Raw genomic sequence first — 22243 nt, 5'->3', positions numbered from 1 at the left:
CTATCCACGGTGCCTATCTTTGTCTTGTGGGCAGAGGAGAAGGCTGTGTCACCCAGCTGACTGTATTCGGCTCAGCACCCAGTGGAACATGGAGAGTGGTCTCAGCACCTCCCAGAATACCTAGGAGCGAGCTGCAGCCCCACCTACTCTGCCCGCTGGTCTTTAACAAGTGGACCTTTGTGAGCCTGGTGCACATGTGCGAAATGGGAGAACTGGCTCAGGTCCTTGTTTGTCAAACCTTTGAGCTGAGGTCCACAGTAAGAAATGCACTTTACCCCACAGCTGAGTCCACAGACAACCCCACACCATGCCTGACTGACACAAACATTGCCCCAAATACCCGCCCTTACCCCATGTGAGTACTTTCTGTTCCGTCCAAATCCATTTATTCTTTACAAAACTCGTTGTGACCTACTCAGCTGGATCTGTCTAAAGGCTGAACTAGGCTACGCAGTTGAGACTCCGGGGATCCTAAAATCCTGTTAATCTTCAGGGATGGGCGTTTGGAGCCTTTCCCCTCTTTTATTTCTTTTTTTTTTATTTTATTTTTTAGTTGTAGATGGACACAATATCTTTATTTTTATTTATTTATTTATTTTATGTGGTGCTGAGGATCAAACCCAGGGCCATGCCTCTCGCATGCGAAGGTAAGTGCTCACCCACTGAGCTACAACCCAGCCCTGGAGCCTAAGTTAAATACCTTCATTGATTTGAGGCAAATGGACGGTAACTATTTCAGGGACAGCATCCTCCGTATAAGCTAACTCCTCACAGTGATGATCATCATTTCCACGGATGGTGCATCTCCTGCAGCCTATTGGTTTGTAGGTCTTTGTCTCTGATTTATTCTTGAGGAAACCAAGGATCACACCCTTTGCTCCAGGCCCTGGAGGTAGTAAGGGGCAGAGGTGAGACTTCAACGAAGGCCTTCTAATTCCAAAGCCCTGACTTGCAACTTTCCCTTCAGGGGAGGGCATTTCAAGGGGCTTGAGAGGCATCTGGAAGCCACTCCTGCCGAACAGAATTCCTTCCCTAATGACCTGCTGTCCCTGGTAGAAACGACTGTCCGTTGGGGTGTGAAGCCAGCGCCTGCCAGGCCACCTCCAGACCTGCTAAATCAGAATCTCTGGGCGTGGGACCCAGGCAGAGGTGCTTTTTAAAGCCCCCCAGGTGGCTCCAATGAGTAACCAGGGTTAGAAACCATTCCTCTGAAATCTTGGTTAAAGAAATTAAAGAGCTGTAGGAATTTTTCCATTTATTTCCTGCAAACCAGATTTATTAAAATACTGCCCAAGCCTTTCAACTGTTCTGTAAAGCTCTTTTTTTTTTGGACACACACACACACACACACCAGGGGAACAACGCTGTCTGTCTGCTCTTCAACACCTAGAGGGAGCAGAGGATGCTGTGGGCATGGACAGGGTCCGGGTGGGGGCTTTGAAGCAACCGGTGTTCTGGAGTGTCAATATCCACAACACCTTGTCACTCAGCTCACATAGTTTTGAAAGTCATTTTTTTATGTAACGTAGAGAAGTCAGGTGTTGATTTAATCAGAACTGAGCCCGACCGGGAGTCATAGGCCTATGGGGACTGGGGACAGTGTAGAAAGCCAAAGCAGTAAGGCCACTGAGAATATGACAACATGAATGATAAGCCATCACGGTTTCTTCAGAGAGCCACAGGGAACGTTCTCTCTGTTTGCACGTGGACCGTGGGAACAGTGGCCAAGCCCAGGATGCTGTCCCACATCCTGTCCCCACAGGAATAGGGAGCCGTCCTTTCACCCTGACTTACCCCTGTGCCCTTGCTGGTGGATCCCATTTGGTTCCAATGACACTCTGTTTCACTGTGTTCAATGCAGTTATCTCCAAAACAGGGCTCTAGCCCACTGCTGGGTTTCCCATGTCTCAGGAGACAGCATTTATAATGTCAAAAATACCTGCCATCTTCATCATTCAGAGAATGAAAATGCAAAACAGTTGTCCCTGGGTATCTGAGGACAGCTGGTTCTAGGACCTCCTACAGACTTCCGCATCCACAGAGGTTCAAGTGCCTCCTGTCAGTGGCACAGTGTGTGCACATAACCAGCTCACATCTTCCCATATACTGTGAGTCACCTCTAGATCACTTACCATACTTAATACAGTGTAAATGTTGTTAATACCATATTATTCCAGAAATAGGGACCAAAAGTGTACATTTTTAGTGCAGATGCCATTTTTAAAATGTTTTCATTCTGCTGTTGGTTCGAGATGTGAGACTCGTGAACAGAGGGCTGGCTGTATTGCCCTCACAGAGCGAAGTTCCATTCTCTTCTGGGACAGTTGTTTGTTTCTTTTGGACCCCCGGACAGTCCCAAGTCCCCTGCTTAGGCCGGTGTGGCATGGCTGGAGGTGCTGAGCTTCTGTCCTGTCCTTAGTAATCCTCTCGACATTCACTTCCAGAACGACGTGGCTGCACTTCTGAAACCCATATCGGAAAAGATTCAGGAAATCCAGACCTTCAGAGAGAGAAACCGAGGGAGCAGCATGTTCAACCATCTCTCGGCAGTCAGCGAGAGCATCCCTGCCCTGGGGTGGATAGCTGTGGTGAGTCGGCTGGGCCCTTCCCCTTGCCCGTTGGTGCAGTGTTTAGGAGACCTCGTAGCCACCTTCTCCCCCTCCGCAGCCTGATGCCCGAAGCAGGGCTCCTCCTAGGCTGAGCGTATCGGCTTTTCCTCATCCTGTTTGAAGTTCAGTGCTGAAGGTGTTTCACCAGCCTCTCCAGAGCACAGTTTGCCTGCAACTTTCAACCATTGCTTTTCTTCTTTTTCAAGTCATTTTCTTTCTTATCCTATTTTTTGTTTCCTTCTATGCTTGGGTGATGGTCCTGTTCTCTCAGTCCCCCAAACCTGGTCCTTATGTCAAGGAGATGAACGATGCTGCCACCTTTTACACTAACAGGGTCTTAAAGGACTACAAACACAGGTACGTGCCTTCTTTTACTAGCCGGATTTCCAGTTGGTCACTTGTTAGATCTTTGTTCCTAAAACTTAATGCGGCTGGTTCCGAATCCCTTTCCCGTGAACCACGCTAATGTACTACAGACGCTAAGGAAAAATCCATCTTTGCAGGTCAAGCCCAGGGGGAAGTGGAATCAATTATGCAGACAGTGAGTGTGTTCAGAAAACTTCCCTTGGTTGTGTTTGCATGGATCAGCTGTCCCCTCTTGAAGGCGCATCACTATGCTATGTATTTCTGTAATCCTGAGAGAGCTCTGTGATGGACCGCCCTCCGTGGGCACCAATCTTTTATACTAATGGAAGTAGAGTTGGTGGGTGAGCAAACGGAGGACAGACAGACTCAGGGAGCACAGAGTAGGTCAAGAACAGAGGTGGGATGGGGCAGTTAGAGGGAAACTGATGGAGCCAAAATGAAGTACACATGGGGTGGACCAGGAGACGTGGGTGACAAGAATAGCTATTTACAGGGCTGTCGAAAGCACAGGTGATCATGTTACGTGCATGGACAGGCATGTCACAGTGAATCCCACCATTATGTATAAGTATAAAGCACTAATAGAAAACTAACTTAAAAAAAAAAAGAAGGTACAGGTGAGTCCAGACCAAGGGCTTTGTCTAGAGAGCTCACGTGAAAGGACCTTGCGTTCTACAGCCCAAACTACAGATCCTGGAAACTAGAACTGGGATCAGGATGGAAAACGGAACCCGGGGGAGACATGCCAAAGCTGAGGAAACACCCAGAAGATGTCCCTGAACCACACAGGGAGCATCTCACCCTGCGATAAGGTCTTGCTTTGCCCCCCACACAGCTGGCCAAATGTTCTGGGCTGGGGTCTCGTAACTAAGGGAAGAGTTGGAGCATAAGTAAGAGCAGCGATGTGCCCCCTGCCTCGGCTCTGGGCTCCATGGTGATCCCCATGTGAGCCCTTCAGTGCCAGCCGCAGAGCGGGGCATCAGTGAGCTAACGCAGGGCTCTTGGGGACATCTCAGCATGGGTCCAGACTGTCCCACTAAAGGAAATTTGAGGACCTGCATCGTCTGGATTATCACCTCAATTTGCCTCTTTATTTTACTAACACAGACCTGAAAACAGAACCAGAAGAAAAGAATCCACAACAAGACGAATATTATATGGAACATAGAAAAACTACCTACCATAGTTCTAAGTCATGGGCCAATCCAGCCCGTACTCCAGATTTGCACCACTTTTTATTTTATAGGTCATTTTTTTTGTTTTAATAAACATTGAGTAGATTCAAAAGACTACTTTCAGAATATACGTAGGTATAAAGAAGTACAATGCAAAGAATACCCACCTTCCACTACCCATTTTAAGAACTAGCTAGGAATATTTTTTTTTACTACAATTCCACTCCTAGGTATATATCCAAAAAGAAAGGAAGAATCTAGAAGTGAGGTGTAAAATCAAGACCAGAGGTGAGATGAGTCAGTAAACCAGACAGTGACAGGGAAACCTATCGAGTTAAAAATGAAGTACAAACGGGGTGGACGGGGAGACGTGGGTGACAACAGCAGCTATCAGAGGGCTGTCGAAAGCCCAGATGAGGAGCCAAGGGTAGGAGCACCCAGAGGCCCTTCAGCTGATGACTCCAACGAGATGTGCTGTCTCCATGCAAGGGAATATCATGTAGCCATAAAAAAAGTGAAGTATCAATACAGATGCCTACATGGGCAAACCTTGAAAACACTGTCCAGCCAGACACAAGAAAGCACATATTGTATGGTTCTATTTATATGAAATTCAAAATAGGCAGATCTATAGAGATAGAGCAGCTGCCCAGGGCTGAACAGTTTAGGGGAGATGGGGAGTAACTGCAGATGAGTACCGGGTTCCTTTGGGGGACAAAGAAAATGTTCTAAAGCTAAATGTGATGACTGCTCACCTCTGTTGAGCTAAATCATTGAATTGTGTACTTTAATTATACGGGCTATGAATTCTGTCTTTATAAAACTGTTGTATTTTTTAAAATAGCTATAGTTTTTTCATTCTGTGTTAGCAAAGCAGGCCTTGTAGCTTTTAGGAACAGCACCATTAGCAGATGCAACTACTAACAATCGCACAGGCCTCGGGGGCCTCCTTCCTTGAGAGAGCTCTGATTAAAGCAGTTGGGCTCAGGGGCAGACTTCCTGTGACCACAGCAAGTAGCCAGGCAACCATGCCCAGGGATCTGATGCCACATGTTGCCGTGGGGTGCCTGAGAAGGGGCCTCACAGGTGCAGGACAGCTTGCCCTGGTCACACGCAGGTGCCACTTCAGAAGATGGGGAGTGTGTTAACAGACCTGGGTGTGATATGTCGGCAGGAACACACCCTGGGTGACCTCCTTTTTCGGGATGTTTAGATGCTTCTACCTGCCAATTCAGGGCAGCTTCAGCACTGTTTGGGCTTCTGCCTTTGAGAAGATCACCCTTGAAGAATATTTTTATTCGTGTCTCAGTTCGGGGGCACCTGCCCTTCTCCCAGCCCCAGCTGAGTGCATGTCGGGGCCGTGGGTGTGTCATTCCCCCCTGAGGTGGCATGGCTGGGGTGGTTGGGGTTTCCACACGTGGCATATGTACTAAAGAATCCAGTATTTGCCCCTCATGTCAGCCATTGAATAGAAAAAGTATTTCCAGCAGCCTCACGGTTGACTCGGTCCAGTCCAGTGGACCATGAGGACAAGCCAGACGTTCAGGTGCATCCTTCCACTTCCAGAAGTGGCACACCTGTCCCCGTCCACCCTCAATCTCCTAGGGCTGGTCACCAGATGACAGCAGAGTACCCCACAGCCTCAAGGCTTGTGGTGGACCCCAGCCTGCAGTGATGGACCCGGGTGGAGGAGCTGGGGGGTGGAGGAGCTGGGGGGTGGAGGAGCTGAGGGGTGGAGGAGCTGGGAGGGTGGAGGAGCTGAGGGGTGGAGGAGCTGGGGGTGGAGGAGCTGGGGTGGAGGAGCTGAGGGATGGAGGAGCTGAGGGGTAGAAAAGCTGGGGGGTGGAGGAGCTGGGGGGTGGAGGAGCTGAGGGGTAGAGGAGCTGAGGGGTGGAGGAGCTGAGGGGTGGAGGATCTGGGGGTGGAGGATCTGAGGGATGGAGGAGCTGAGGGGTAGAGGAGCTGAGGGGTGGAGTAGCTGAGGGGTGGAAAAGCTGGGGGGTGGAGGAGCTGAGGGGTAGAGGAGCTGAGAGGTGGAGGAGCTGAGGGGTAGAGGAGCTGAGGGGTGGAGGAGCTGAGGGGTGGAGGAGCTGAGGGGTAGAGGAGCTGAGGGGTAGAGGAGCTGAGGGGTGGAGGAGCTGAGGGGTGAAGGAGCTGATGGGTAGAGGAGCTGAGGGGTGGAGGAGCAGAGGGATGGAGGAGCTGAGGGGTAGAGGAGCTGAGGGGTGGAGGAGCTGAGGGGTAGAGGAGCTGAGTGGTGGAGGAGCTGAGGGGTGGAGGAGCTGAGGGATGGAGGAGCTGAGGGGTAGAGGAGCTGAGGGGTGGAGGAGCAGAGGGATGGAGGAGCTGAGGGGTGAAGGAGCTGAGGGGTGGAGGAGCTGAGGGGTGGAGGAGCTGAGGGATGGAGGAGCTGAGGGGTAGAGGAGCTGAGAGGTGGAGGAGCAGAGGGATGGAGGAGCTGAGGGGTGAAGGAGCTGAGGGGTGGAGGAGCTGATGGGTGGAGGAGCTGAGGGGTGGAGGAGCAGAGGGATGGAGGAGCTGAGGGATGGAGGAGCTGAGGGGTAGAGGAGCTGAGGGGTGGAGGAGCTGAGGGGTAGAGGAGCTGAGTGGTGGAGGAGCTGAGGGATGGAGGAGCTGAGGGGTGAAGGAGCTGAGGGGTGGAGGAGCTGAGGGGTGGAGGAGCTGAGGGGTGGAGGAGCTGAGGGGTGGAGGAGCAGAGGGGTGGAGGAGCTGAGGGGTGGAGGAGCTGAGGGGTGGAGGAGCTGAGGGGTGGAGGAGCTGAGTGGTGGAGGAGCAGAGGGGTGGAGGAGCTGAGGGGTGAAGGAGCTGAGGGGTGGAGGAGCAGAGGGGTGGAGGAGCAGAGGGGTGGAGGAGCTGAGGGGTGGAGGAGCTGAGTGGTGGAGGAGCAGAGGGGTGGAGGAGCTGAGGGGTGGAGGAGCTGAGGGATGGAGGAGCTGAGGGGTAGAGGAGCTGATGGGTAGAGGAGCTGAGGGGTGGCTTCCTTTAGGTGAAGCAAGGGCAGTGAGCATGCCCCTCCTCTGTGTGCTGCCATGGCTGGGCCCTTCGTTCAGGATGACAGGGCAGGTGGCTGGCTTCCTCAGGGTGTGGCCTCCTTCTGTCAGGGCTCCTTCCCCTAACATGGCTCCCTCCAGGGTCAAGGAAAACCAAGGGAGTGTGTGCCGTTGCCCCTGGATTTTTGGACCCTGCTCCATTTATCTCTTAGGGACTTGAAGTAAAAGTCACCATACTGTTATTCCTTACTACCAGTTTTTCTGGAACTTTCTTCAAGTCAGACTCATGCTGTACTGATTAAAAGGAAAGGTGAATATTCCTAGACAGATTTGGTCTTCGCTGGTTGTTAAATGTTTTAGTAAAGTTTGTTGAATGTGCACCACCATGACATGGCATGTTTGTGTTTCATACACACCATATAATGTAAATACAGGTGTACACTTACATTAAAGTGGTTATGTGCTCTAATAACAGCTGTGTGCAGACTGCTTCTCATGTGCAAGACACCGTACCAAGACCCTCACAAAACCTGTGGGTGAGGAAACTCATAAGAGGCATATAACCTTCAGAGACTGACACAAAGTGTGTCATGAGACAAAGCAACAGTGAGATTCTTCATAGATTTCGTTAGATTCTCAATTTCTCAATTAATCGATTATTAATACATAATAATTTATATATATAATTAATTAATTGAGAAATTTAGAATGAAACTCCATTCATGTGTTCCCTCCTGAGGAGAGAATGAATGAGAAGGTAGGAGTCCCCCCCACGCTCCTCGAGTGGCATGCTTCAAACAGTGGGACTCCAGACAAGCTGGTGGGACTTGGAATGTTCCAAGGAAAACAAAATGAAGTGTGCCTAGAGACACGTCATTATTGGCAGGAGCTTTAATAACAGACATTTCCTTTGGTGATTCTCTTCAGATTAATGACCCAGGTGTATACTTAAATGTTCATTAGCTCAACTATCATCATCTTCTCCCTTACCACCCCTTCATGCCAAGTGGGAAACGAACATTGGGCTGGATGAGGTGGCGCACACCTGTAATTTCAGCAACTAGGGAAACTGAGGCAGGACGATCACAAGTTTGAGGCCAGCCTCACCAGCTTAGCAAGACCCTAAGCAACTTAGCCAGACCCTGTCTCGAAATAAAAAGGGCTGGGGATGTAGCTCAGTGGTAGAGAGCCCCTAGGTTCAATCCCCAGTACCAAAAAGAAAAAATATATGATGAAAATTACCAAAAGGAAATATAATTACCTTCATCTATCTGTGAGTTTCACGCTCCTGCCATAAAAGGTAAGCACTTGGCTAGCACTCAGTTCAATAAAGTAAGAGATAAAAATCCCGGTTGTGCCCCACCTCACTTGGGATGCCAAGAGTATCAAATCAAGGTCATGTAAGTGAATGTCCCCCTAGACATACAGGGTATGACCTATTGGTGAAGAAATGTTTTTCTTTCATACTGACTTCCTTATCAGTCAAAATAACTAAAGTTCTCCAATCAGTTATACTTTTAACCAAATAATTCAACTGAATTATTAGAAATCAACCAAGTGACTTTTTTCTCTTAAGTACCATTCTCATTTCTGAGAACACGTTGTTCTTAATTCTGCACCAGAAGCCATACTGGAAGAAGTGGCCTCCCCCCACAGTCTCCTCCGTTAGGGATGACAGAGACTGCCAGAGGACACGTGGCCCTTGTTGGCCCTGTTGGGTCAGGTCCCCTGTCTGGTCTTTCCATTCACGTTTGGAGCTCAGGACTTGGGCCGTGTGTCCACCTCCCTCAGGAGAGTCCTGGGCCACCTTCCCCGCTGGTTCTTTTGTGGCTAGAGGGAGAGTCGCTCTGGGTCATGTGGCTGCTGGTTACTGGATAACCACATGGCCATCTATTTTAAATTTATTTGAGATCCTAACTCTGCTCTCTTCCACTGTCTTTTGTAACAAAGTGACTTACGGCACGTGGATTGGGTGAAGTCCTACCTGAACATCTGGAGTGAGCTTCAAGCCTACATCAAGGAGCACCACACCACGGGCCTCACCTGGAGCACGACAGTGAGTACCAGGCCCCTTCTGCCCAAGTGACAAGGCGTGAAACTATTTATAGAAACATGTCCCCGATGGCCCACTAACCCAGTATGACCCTAAACTTTGTCCCAAGGAAAGAGAATAAAATGTGCGTAAGAAACCATGTGGGGAAAGATGGTGGCAACATAGGAAAATCCAGGAATATGTGACTACGGAAAGAAAATGGGATGTCGTCTATGGTGACACTCAACAGCCACTAAAGTTAACGCGTGGTGATTACATGGAAGGCACTTTGCCATTAATGTCAGGTGGTAAAGTCAAGCACAGACATGTGTGAGAACCAAGATGGCGTGAGTGTTAAGAAACTGATGAGAAAAGAAGGGAACAGGAAGCTTTGAATATGGGTGTAATTTTAAAGAGGTAAACTGATCAGTAGAATGATCTTTCAAACATTCTTGATTTCTCTTTTGATGTGTTTTAAGTGTATTGAACAATGTTTATGCATAGCTGGGTGATCCTGGTCCTCCAAGGGAGCCGACCAGGAGGATGCTATCCCAGGCAGGGTCTGCCCCACTCTCATGTCCACAGGGGGCCTGGACCTGGCCTCTGCCTCTTGTGGGGCTTTGCATCTCCTGTCATGATGGCCTCACCGAGCACTCCAGCGACCCGTAGCTACTTGTAGTATCTGTGCACAAGCCCCACTTAGGTTGGACCAAATGAAATTGTTCCTTGACCTTAATTGCAGTGTCCTGAGCATATATCCTGCTGAATAACCGGAGTTCCCCAGGGGAAGCACCGCTGCCCCTTGTCCACGGTGTAGCCCAAACGTGGTCACCTCCTTCAGAAAGTTCATGGACTTTCATCAGCTCCCCATCTGATGGGTGGCTCTTTCTATCCCTCCTTCGTGTCTTGAGTATACCTTAGTCAGAGCTCTTAGCACATAGAATTATAATTTTGTGTGCTTTCGGGACTCTCTGACTTGACTGGAAACTCATCTGTATCCCAGCCCCTCACATAGTACCTGGCATGCAGTAAGTGCTTAACTAATGATTTGAATGACAACACGAGTTAGGGGTATCTTAGAATCTCCCTTGCCCTTTGGAGTCTCTGCATTTGCTTCCCAATGGAATCTCCCTTCCAGTAGTGGATGATCTTGCCAGAGTAATTATTGAGAAAATGAAGCAGCCGTGGTGAATCCATTCAGAGGTGAAATCTCCCTCTGCTGAAGCTGTACCCCAGCACCTACCTTTCCATTCTGGTGGCTGCTGTCAGTACAGTAGCCCTAATGTGAGGGCAGTTTGTGATTTTCCAGGGGAGTCTAGCATTGCTACATTTGTCCCCAGCAGGTAGGCACCGATGACATGGCCTCCTCGAGATGATGTCTCTTTTTATTTTTCACTTTGTCTTTTTCCTCCATAGTGTTGAAATGCACCATGCAAAACTAACTAAGCTGACCAGTTATTTTTATTCTGCCCACAACACTATGACTTTTGAGAAGAGAGTTCATAAACATCTGGAGGGTTTTAATAAGAAAGGATGCATGTGTGTGAGGATGGGTGTTCACATCGACTAGTTGGGATGACTTTTCATCCCACTCAAATGAGATAATATTAGTTAGATCAATATGTCATGAAGGGACATCGTCATATCTTTGCCATGGAAACAGCCCATCATTAGAAAATAGTAAACTGAAAAATCAAGAGACCCGGGATCTGTTATTATTTGATGGTAGATAAATGGAAGAGAAATGAGAATCCATTTATGGAATATAATGTTAGTAAATGCTCGTCTATTACTTCTGTAATGGTACCCATGGAAAATGAATAGAAAATTATTTTTAAATGGTTTGAATACCTTTAATGCCGTGTACAAAGTTGAGTAATTATGTTTATGAATATAAAGGAAGAGCATTGATTATTAATTGTAGCACAAAGTAAATGTAGCTTTTTCCTTTGTTCTAGAGTGAATACTAGAACAGTTTAATGAATTAACTAGTGAATACTAGAATATGTTTGTAAGAAATAATGCCTCGTAGCAGTAACTCTCAAACTTTTTAAGACAAATTATAGAAAGAAATGCATTTTACACACACCCCCCACATGCATAATACTAAAACAAGTTTCACAAAACAATCTACTTTCTTACTGCGTACGATGCATTCAGGTATTTTCTTTTTATGTTTATGTCTTTTTAAATAAAATTGTGGTTAAGACTCACTAAATCAATTTCATGACCTACCAAGGGGTCACATGTATATTTTAAACACAATGAAAAAGTGTTGTAAAACATACATGTCATATTTATGCAAAATGCAGGTGATCCATAGAGCACACATTGTGAATTGCCATTACAATGAAAGCTATTGTTTATTAAGCATATAATATGTTGTGGGAAAATTCTATTTAGAAAAATAGAAGTGAAGCATCTACTCCACTTCTTCCCCCATCCTACCCCCAAACCTGGGTGCTGGAGGTTGAGCCCAGGGCCTCACGGTGTGCTCAGCGGGCACTCTTAGCCCCAGCCCCACCATCAGCCCTACTTCACTTTTGCAAAGAAGAGCAAATGATAAAGTGTTGGTTCAATGTTTAAAGTAAGAAATGATTACAATGAATAACGTTGGTTCAGAAATAACAGCATGCTGGGTACAGAGTTGCAAGCCTGTAATCCCAGCAACTCAAGTGGCTGAGGCAGGAGGGTCTTAAGTCTAAGGCCAGCCTCAGCAACTTAGCAAGACCCTAAGCCACTTAGTGAGACCCTGTCTCAAAATAAAAAATAAAAACAGCTGGGGATATGGCTCAGTGATTAAGTGTCCCTGGGGTACAATCCCTGGTACCGTGTGTACAAAATCTTTTGAGCTGCTTTAAGACCTGAACAGAAACATATTTCCTGATATTGCTGTGTTCTTCTAAGGTTTGGAGAGAAGCTACTAAAAAGTATATCCTAAAATCATACTTTTGATTTTTAAAATTGTATTTCTATTTCATATTACTAAAATCAATTTAAAGACTCTAAGCATAAAACAAACTAATCTCTTCTCCCCTACCATGTATCATCAGCATACCAGCACAAGAATGATAATACAAAGCCTGAGCCGCAGCTTTCCTGCAAAGAGGAAAAAGCTGTTTGAACAGTCTGGTCAACTGGGCTTGGGGAGAAAAAATAAACTAGATTCTTTTATTTATTCGTCTGCTGATCATGACTATGTAAAAACTCTGTGTTTAGAAAATGATACGGATTAGGAAAGAAGGTAGAAAGACGTAGTGTTCCCAGACACGGCGGGACTTGGAGGGCTGTAGAAATAGGTTTGGCCTCTCGTGGATGCAGCCCTTGCCACACTCCTGCACGTACCACAGAGAACCTTCCATGACTTAACATCTCAAGAATGTTGAGCCATTGCTTTCTTCTGTTTTCAAGTTGGAGTTTGAGATCCATACTCCGTGCAGTTTTCGTGACCGCCAGCTTGCTGCGTGAGGGTCTCCCAGGGAGCCTGGCTCTAAGCCCCCTCGCCTGGCCTGGGTGGGCCTCTGGGACGGAGCTTGCCTCTTCCACCTCCTACCCTTTGCCTTCAGGCTGCAGCTGTGCCAGGCAACGGCTGCTCCTGTCACTTGTCACAGTGAAATGTGAAGCTGGGGGACAGCGATTGGAGAGGCTGGGTGGGTGCACAAGTGTGCTGGGGTTGGGTGGAGGTGTTGGGGACGGGAGCAGCTGTGCGGTAATCCTTCTGGAATTTCTGAACGCATCTGCGGTGGTAAATGGAATCTACTCATTTCTGTGGGCTTTTCTTCAACCTGAGGCCAACTGTGAACCGGAAGGACCCTCCACCCGAAGTGACCCCGGCTCTTCATTCTTTCCCTTTCAAACCAATAGAAGCCATTTCTTTAGCGCCAAGGTTCAAATACATTTTATTGAAGAGATCAATCTTTGGGCAGAAACCCAGCAGAGAGGCTGGAATTTATCACCCAAATTCGGTCAGATTTGTAATACTCATTGGCAGTCCTTTCAAGTCAGATGACTAACGAAAGATGAAGGCCTAGTCTTCACAATTACCAAAACAATTGATTTTTTTTTGATGAATTGTCTGGTTGGTATTCAAACCGGTCTGTTCTTCGTGAATTGAACCAGAAAAGGAACATGAAAAGAATTCCACAGATAGGATAATTGTGATTATTTTATTAACTTTTCTGGTGTTAAACTTGTGGACGTATGTCTGTCTTTTCATGTATGTCTGAATTACTTTAACTTTAGGAACAATTAGGGTGTAATTATCTGTAGAATAGAATAAAACTATACATAGATGAATGTATGCAAAGTCTTATATAGTGATATAGTGCTTAGGGTTAGAAATGTGAGTTTTAAAAATATGTTAATTTTTATGTATGCTAATTGTCGTCTGCCCTGACTTAACATCCAGGCAAATGCAAATTATTAGGCTGCTTAAAATGATAGTCAAAATAATAATAATAATAATAATAATAAATTTCCCAAAGCAAGACACGAGATCATTTCTTTTCTTCCAGGTATTCTTTCAGCTTATTTCTCAACGTAAAGGCTAAATGTCCATTAACAAAGCAAAAGATAAACAGTTTGCTTTTGATCAAATTAAAACTCAGCCAGAGGGTATCCTGACTTCTTATAAATAATGTAGACTCGGTAGCGTGTCATGAAATATGTATATCTGGTAAGTTTTCAAGTTGCCTGGTCTCTCTGGCTCCCTCTTGCTATTTACAAGAGAAAGCTCTTGCCCTTTATATCAGAGTTTTCATTTGGCCCTTGTGCTAAACCCCTGCCTTGGGTTTGTTAACCAATGTGAATGGGCAAAGCCCCCGTGGGGTGTCCTTTGTCTGGTTCACAAAGTCCACCACTGTCCTCTTCTGATCTGCCCGCAGAGTGGCTCTCACCATTGTCCTGGACCACAGCTGTGTTAAATGTACTTTCCACCCCTTTATGGAGCTCTGGGTGACCAATTACAAACCGTTCCTTGACTTACAATGGCCTGACTTACGATTTTTTAACCCTATCATGGTGCAAAGGCAGAAGGCATGGTAGAAACCACACTTGGCATTTTGAACATGGATCTTTCCTGGGTAGCAGGGAGCTCTAGGACCCTCCCTTGAGATGCCAGGAAGCAGCAGCCACATAGCTCCCAGTCAGCCCCACAGTCACAAGGGGAAAGGACCAAAGCTCTGCAGTGCACCACGTTGCTAAGCAACGGAGTCCCCAAAGTGCACAGATAATAGCATGAGGCTGGAAAGGGTCGTGAGTTCTGCCTGAAAGAGACCACCTAGCTAAGCCAGCCATGCTGAAACTCCTGCTGTGCACTGAGTATGGGCAGGGTGCTGAGGATACAAAGATGGTACGTGACACCCAGGATGCAATTCTCGACCCCGTCTCTTGTGTTCTAGCTGTAGAACACAGGAACAGTGCAGCAGGAAGGAAGGGGGTCTGCAGTGTTAGAGACAAGCACAGTGCTGGCGTGTTCTAGATACGCCCACGCTCCACCAGGGTGGTTCTTGGCCAATCGCAGTCTGGGCGCTTGTTAGACACGCAGAATCTCAGTCCCACCGAAGGCCTCCTGCATCGGACCCTGCCGGTTTACAAGGTGCCCAGGAGGCTTTTACATAGAGTACAGCTTGAAAGGTACAGCCCTTGTATATTTCAGTTGAGCCAAAGGAGCTGTTACGGGAAGATTATTCATTTTTACTAATTTACTTAGCAATTCATTTACATAATAACCATTAGTTGGCTCCCTACCAGGTACAAAGCACATGTCGGGCCTTATTTTACAATTTCTGCTATTAATCAGCAGCATTTTTCTGTTGCAGTACATGTGTTAGTCATCTTCGTGTCACTGTGACCAAAATACCTGGCCAGTTTCAGAGGTCAAGCCTGCAGCTGGCCGACTCCATTGCCCAGGCCTGAGGTGAGGCAGAATATCAGAGCAGCAGCGTGTGTCGGAGGAAAGCAGCTCAGGACGTGGCCACCAGGGACCAAATATATACCCCAAAGGCATGTCCCCGTGACCTACCTCTTCCGGCCATGCCCTACCCATAACTGATATCTGTGGATTAATCCACCGATCGGGTTACACTTCTCATCATCTAATTATTTCACCTCTGAAAAGTCTTGCAGTGCGTAAATAAATATCAACAACATAAAGTTATGCTGGAAAATGAACTTTACTCATTAGACTCCCTGGGGGGCAGGAAGGGCCACGAAGAAATAGGCCCTTGGTTTGGGTATTGAAGGATGAATAGGAGTTCCCTGGGCACGCAGCACAGAAAAGGGCAGTTCCTGGCAGAGCTTTTGGCATGTCACGTGGAGCAAGAACAAAGAACTCTGAGATGGAGCTGAAAGGCTGGTGGCTTCGCAGAGCTGAGCAGGGTAAGCTATAAGGCCAGGGAGGTGGGTTGAAGCCTGCCCACGAAATCCTCGAATGCTGGGAAGTTGAGCCACGTGCGTCGGCAGGTTGTTTCCTGGGAATTGAAGCAGAAAGTTTCCTGCTGCGAAGGATGGTTTAGAAATTGTGTAAAACAGAAAGGGGAAGGGATTGGAAACCTGCCAAGTGCGGAGGTAATTAGCATATGACCTAAAGTGTGACCGAAGCAATGACAGAGAAGGTGCAGCCACGGAGTCAGAGGACACAGGTGGCGGTAGGAGGGGGAGGAGGTGTCAAATCTGGACACACTTCCCACCTGGAGCTCTGGAAGAATCATGGTGGCATCGGTCAAACAGGGAAATTCACAAGGAGCAGCTGGTAGAGGAGGAAGAGAAACCTCCGGGCTCTGTGGTGCTTGGGGGGCAGCGGAGACTCCATCCAGAGGCAGAGGTGGAGGGGCAGGTCTAGGACCCACTCGGGGAGCCCCGGATTTACACGCTGGGAATCATCTGCCTGGAGATGACAGGTAACTAGAGGAGAAGGCAGAAAAAGAGATGAAGGGAGAGAATAAAACCCTGGGCACCCATCATTTAGAGGTGGGGGCGACCCTGTCAAGGAGACAAGGAAGAGAGAGGGAAGGTAGAACTGGAAGAATCAGTGGCCTCAAAGCTACAGGAAAGGTGGTATGGCCACTGATGTGCACCTGGTGACCTGGGAAGGACAAGATTCTAAAGGGTTGTCATCGTCCTCGACTGTCTTGTTAGCAGTGACCTCAGAGAGGGCCTTCTGGAGAGTTCGAGGTAGATCCAGCTGTAGAATTAAGGAGTACCGAGTTTTCATGTAATGATCTCTTGATTATTTACAGGCCAATTGTCTAATTTGAGGGACGATTATTTATAGCTCCAATTTTTGCTCAAAAGCTTTGGAATTATTTGTGGATTTTTATTTTGATCTGTGCTATACCTTCAGTAGAGTAGGTCAAAAACAGTCAAATAACTAGAATTTCATAAACGATCCTTTAGGGTTAGCAGTACTATAAACTCTAAATGTTTTACATTTAGAACTATTTCTATTATCACATAAATAACTTTGAGTTTTAGTGCTTGTTGATTAGAATGTGTAAGTATTTTTAGAGTATTTAAGCCTCTCTCTCTCTCCATAAATCAAAACAGGAGAAGCTTTTAAAACTGCCTAATCTAACAGTTAAGGTTATTTTATTGACTAGTTTTTTTTGTTTGTTTGTTTTATAACTATGAACTCAAACTCTCTAGACCTAAGGGCTAGGAAGTTAATACACATTTCTAATTTATTTAAATGATTACCCTGAGAATATTTTAATAAGATGTGTTCATAATGTTGAAGTCCACAGAGTAGCTGAGGATGTCCTCTTGCCCATCGTCTCCTTTACTTACTCCTAGGATTATCAGGAGGTTGTGGTGTAAATAGACAGGGAGTGATGCTCCCCACAACAGAGCGGAAGATGTGTTTTGATCCAGTTCTGTTGCTATAATTAAACACCTGAGGCTAGGGGCTTTATAAAGCAAAGAAGTTTATTGGTCTCACACTTCTGAAGGCCAAAAAGTCCAAAATCCAGCAGCCCCCTCTGTTTGAACTCTGGTGAGGGCCTCCTTGGTTGCATTACAGCATGGCAGATGTCATCATGAAGAGAGTGCCTACAAGAGGGCAATTACATGGTGTAACAGGAAGTCAGAGGATTCAGGGATCTGGCTCACTCTTTGTGCAACACCTATACTTGTGGAAACTCACTCCCCCAAAAGATTACGTTAATTAATCCCTCCTAGTGTCCCCAGTGACCTCACTGCCTCTCTCTAAACCCCTCCTCTCGACATGGCCACACTGGGGCCAGGCGTCCAGCACATGTACCCCTGGAGGACACACTCAGCCATGTCCACCCTGGAGCTAGTGCACTTGGCTCTGGGCATCTGGGTTTTCCCTCATCACAGATGCACCAGGCCTCTGGTCCATCCCTTGGCTTTTGCTCCCCAGATCCCCCACAGCTGAAGACTGGCCCTCCCGGGACGCTGCCAGGGCTACAAGACTTTGTGCATCTCACCCCCCACCCCTAGGGAGAAAGGGCCCTGGCAGAGAAAGCTGCAGCCCATCCTCGTCACTGAGGGGTGGGGGATTCTCATCCTCCCTTAACAACAAGTTTTATCTTTTTAAATGGCCCAAATCCATCAAGGACTCCTTTGGAGAGGAACGGATTCAAACAATACCCTTTTCAGTCCAAAGGGGCAGAGCGGGGGTGCACTGGTGACGTTTGGTGTGCACGTTTCCGTACAGGCCTGGAGGCCATCCTCACCGTGTCGCCGAGGGGCAGTGGTTTCCCTGAATGTCTGCAGCATCGGGTGGTATTCTGAAGGACAGCGCTGAGTGCTCTGAGATTGCATGGGATCCTTAACAGCTGCTTCGTTTATTTCTTGTGAGGATGGCGCTCACGTCCCCTGCTCCTGGCATCCCTTCCTCTGGCTTCCTGGTGTGGCATCTTACCACCCTTCCAGCTCTGTTTAAATCAGTCTTCTTTCTAGAAGCTTCTCTGAGCTGTGCTCATCACCATGCCTGCCCCAAAGCCCGAGTTACCCGTGCTCACCTCCAAAGCTCCATAGCACTTCTTAGAGTTTGTACTTGAGCACTTTCTCCCTTGTAAAGCAGTAATTTATTCACGTCAGTCAATATTTAGGAGGCAATTCTGTGTTTCAGGCATGGTGCCTGTCACTGGTGGCATTAAGGTGTGTAACAAAGCCGGGTCTGGCGGCGCACACCTGTAATCCCAGCAGATTACAGGCAAGAGGATCAAAAGTTTAAAGCCAGCCTCAGCAACTTATGAGAGACTATCTCTAAATAAAATATAAAAAGGACTGGGGATGTGGCTCCATAGTTAAGCATCCCTGAGTTCAATCCCTAGCACCAAAAAAAGAGTAACAAGAGATACAGGCTCCAAAGATGACCAAACCTTAATTCACAGCCAGACAAATGATGAGGATATAATGAGAAGTGTCCCGAGAGAGTCCTGACGGGCCCTGTCTAGAGAAAGAGGGAATTCCTCTTGGAAGAGCTTTGTAAAACCTACAAAAAGAAGAAGCATTTGAGTTGAGCTTGAAGGGTACCAGAGAGTTTTCCAGATAGTAAATTGGGGAAGAGCTTTCCAAACCAAGTCAGGTCTTAGTGAAGACTCAAAAACCAAGAGCCAAGCGTCTGGGACCACAGAACTCTCTCCTTTGAGGCCATGAGCTCTGGGTCCTTTTTCAGTTGAACCTGAGATCTGCAGCAGTGACTGCCCCAGGGCCTTAGAAATAGATGACGTCCACACACGTTTGATGAGTCAAAAGCATTCATTTGTGATCACATTTCTTGGCAATGAAATTTGCAAAATGTTTACTCCGTGTCCGTTGTTGAAGAACCAGGTAAAAACCATGCCTTTACTTCTACTCAGTGATGGCAGTGGCATGGACGGGGCATCCTCTTGCAGGTCAAGGACACCTCCCCTGTCCCTTCCCCTGGCTGCTGCTGCCTCCCATCTTGAGAGGACTGTCAAAAGAAGCAGAAGCTGGTATTAGATTAAGCAAAAAGGATTTCTTAAGAAAATACAGGAAGGAAAGACAGACTACCTTCTAAAGGTAAAATAAAACCTTCATAAGACAGAGCACAGAGGCAAGCCCTGGCCACAGTTCATTGAGTCTACCTTTGATGTCAATGGAACTAATCGCAGTCCCTTGCCTAGGTCTAAGCACCAACTGACCTTTTCCTGTGAACTTTGGAACTGACGTTGAGTCAACAGTCCCTTTAACTTAGTGTGCCTCACTGATAAAGCTCAGGAACTTGGTTCTTCTTGGTTATTTTCATTTAAAAAAATTTTTCTTGGGTAAATAAAATCCATTAAGATACATTATGTAATACAAAACCTAATATAAATAGTCTTTCCAACAGCAACTATTTTTCCTTTGCCTTCACCCCGACCATTTACCAACCATGGATAATTTGAAAAAGTACAACAGTTTCTTTATGACCCTAAAATCCAAAGAAAAACAAAAACTTGAATTCAGGGTGTTCAGACTTAAGCTCTTCTATCCAAATGAAGTAGTTGTCCAGCTAATTCAAGCCACATGTCACTCTCAGTCTTTATATAACTGTTGGCTCTCTGAAGTTGGTCTCTTTGATGGGGAAACTCTGCTATCTTTAACTCTGCAAAGTTTTCCCATGGAAAATTTAATTTTATCTCTTTTTTTTTTTTTTCATGAGAAATTGTATTTTCAAGTTGCCAATGCTGACAGAAAAGAGGAAAAGACAATCTGGAAATTCCAGATTTGGTCCAGATATCAGCAGCAAAGCAAGGCCAAACTAATCATTAAGGCTACTTATCAAGACGATGTTCACGGAACATCTGGATCACTTGAGCTAATGACACTGTGTCCCATGTATTCTTCTGGCCTCTGTTTCAAGGGCTTGGTCTGCTTATATGGAAAATTTCTACTTTGGGGCTGGGGTTGGGACTCCGGTAGAGCATGAGTCTCGCTTGTGTGAGGCTCTGGGTTCGACCCTCAGCACCACTTAAAGATAAATGAATAAAATAAAGGAATTGTGTCCAACTACAACTAAAAAAATGTAAGTTTCTACTTTGGGCATGTCAAACAGAAGTCACCACCTACATTTTTGGAAAGGACACATCTGTATAGATCAACTGGTCAACAAGCAGAGAAACACTAAGTCAGTGGCTGAGACACTAATGTGGGCTGTTTGTCTCTCCCAGGCTGTTACTTCTCTGGAGGGAGTTTATTTCTTCTTTCTTTTCATTTTTCTCATCTACTGTCAAACCTGGTCCTTCCACCTCATCAAAGGAGCCACATTCAGAGAGCACAGGAAGGTGGGAGGGACGGGGAAGAGGGAAACGTTTAGAAATCATCACTGAAACCCTGAGATTTGGGTTTTTAATGACCTTTGCTTTTCCGTCTGGGGGAAGGGCATCTGGAGCTTTGCCTCGGAAGCAAACTGAAGGTAACAGGCCCACGTGACCTTAGTCGTCGTGGGGCCAGCTTTTTATGTTGATTACATATAAAATGCTATTGGCGTTTCTATGGGAACCTGCTATTCCACCGTGTTCCCTTTCCATAGATGAAGTGGGAAATGGTCCCCAAATTAACATTCTTAAAATTATTAATAAACATACTGTTGAAGCGTAGCACAGGACTTCATTATGGCATTATTAGCAGTCCTGTTTTCTTGGAAATGTTCCCAGGAATTTTGTTTTCATTGGCAGAAGAGAAGAAGTCTCAAAATTCTAAAAAGTGATGCAAATAAGAAGAATAGAGACTTAAAGTCCTCCATTCACTTTGGCTGACAGTTGTTCAGGATGATCATCTGTCAGTTTCTGCACAGTCGTCTTTCTTGATTACAGTGATCTTGCCATGAAAGCATGATAGAGATATGAATGTAAAATCTGCAGGTTCTTATAGAGGTTGACACCCTTGGAAATGTGCCCGTTGGGCTAAGTTATGGACCAAGGTACATCTGGCAGAAAATAGAAAGAAATTAGTTTTGATATCTAAAACATGAACCCCAAATTGTGAATCTGTGAACTTTGATTTATTCATTTATTTATTTATTTACTTATTTTGCTGTTAGGCTTCTGATTTATGTGTTTAAAGTCGTTGCCAGTGTTTCTGAAACTGATGGTTCTTTCTGTGCATCACTTGCTCCTATTGGAGCCTGAGAAGTTCACACCCTGTTGGTTTCTGTGTTACATTGTACCAGGTCATTTGGGATTCTTTGCCTTTGAAAAAATTAATTAACGGCATTTTGTTAAAACATTATCGTAGGGCTGGGGTTGTGACTCAGTGGTAGAGTGCATGCCTTGCATGTGTGAGGTGCTAGGTTTGATTCTCAGCACCGCATATAAATAAAATAAAAGTCCATTGACAACTTAAAAAAAAAAGTTGTTGTAAAACACAGTGAGCTCCTGTGGTTAGAGTGTGAAGATGTAAGTGTATTTGTGATTGTAAGGGCCTTGTGACTTTTAAACTTTTTATGATTGGGCACAGGTCACTTGTCACTGTCACCTGGAGATCATTAATGGTAAAGAGGTGACTGTTGAGCCCAGATGGTTCAGCAGTGGACAAGGAGAGAATCTGACCCAGAAACTGGAGGGAGCTGAGTGTGTGTCCCAGAGGGACAGGTGACGGGGTGGGAGGGACCCACAGACACCACTGCATGTCAGCTGTTTGATTTCTGTGGCTTTATCTACGATTTTCACAAATACTTAAGAACAGGTGCCTCAAAATATCATCATCACTGGGCTAGTTTCATAGAAAAGATCCTAGCAAAGGCTCGTGGGCAACATAGTCCACCTGTTTCATGAAATTATTCCATGATACTTTTATTTTATTGGTTTTGCTTTTTAAAAATTTGTAAAAATACCAATCAAGACATTGATGGCCTGGCCAATTCTTTTTTTTTGGCGTGGGGGGGGGGGGGCGGGGGGCACTACTGGGATTGAACTCAGGGGCACTCAACCACTGAGCCACATCCCAGCCCTATTTTGTATTTTGTTTAGAGTCAGAGTCTTACTGAGTTGCTTAGTGCCTCATTTTTGCTGAGGCTGGCTTTGAACTTGAGATTCTCTTGCCTCAGCCTCCTGAGCTACTGCGACTACAGGTGTGCAC

At 46.3% G+C, this 22243-nt stretch overlaps 1 protein-coding gene across 1 annotated transcript in view; it reads left to right on the top strand.

Moving 5' to 3' along the window:
• Positions 1 to 22243, top strand: part of CAP2 (cyclase associated actin cytoskeleton regulatory protein 2) — a 127589-nt gene that overhangs the window by 85407 nt on the left and 19939 nt on the right. Inside the window, exons 5-7 of the mRNA XM_081294657.1 lie at positions 2445 to 2588; positions 2881 to 2966; positions 9112 to 9217. Coding sequence (XP_081150783.1) covers positions 2445 to 2588; positions 2881 to 2966; positions 9112 to 9217 — 336 coding nt within the window. The remainder of the gene's footprint in view (positions 1 to 2444; positions 2589 to 2880; positions 2967 to 9111; positions 9218 to 22243) is intronic.

The sequence above is a fragment of the Spermophilus citellus genome, assembly GCF_964194105.1.
Source record: "Spermophilus citellus genome assembly, chromosome: 5".
Lineage (NCBI taxonomy): Eukaryota > Metazoa > Chordata > Mammalia > Rodentia > Sciuridae > Spermophilus > Spermophilus citellus.
Note: the sequence above shows the minus strand (reverse complement) of the source record. Positions and strands in the feature narration are given on the sequence as shown.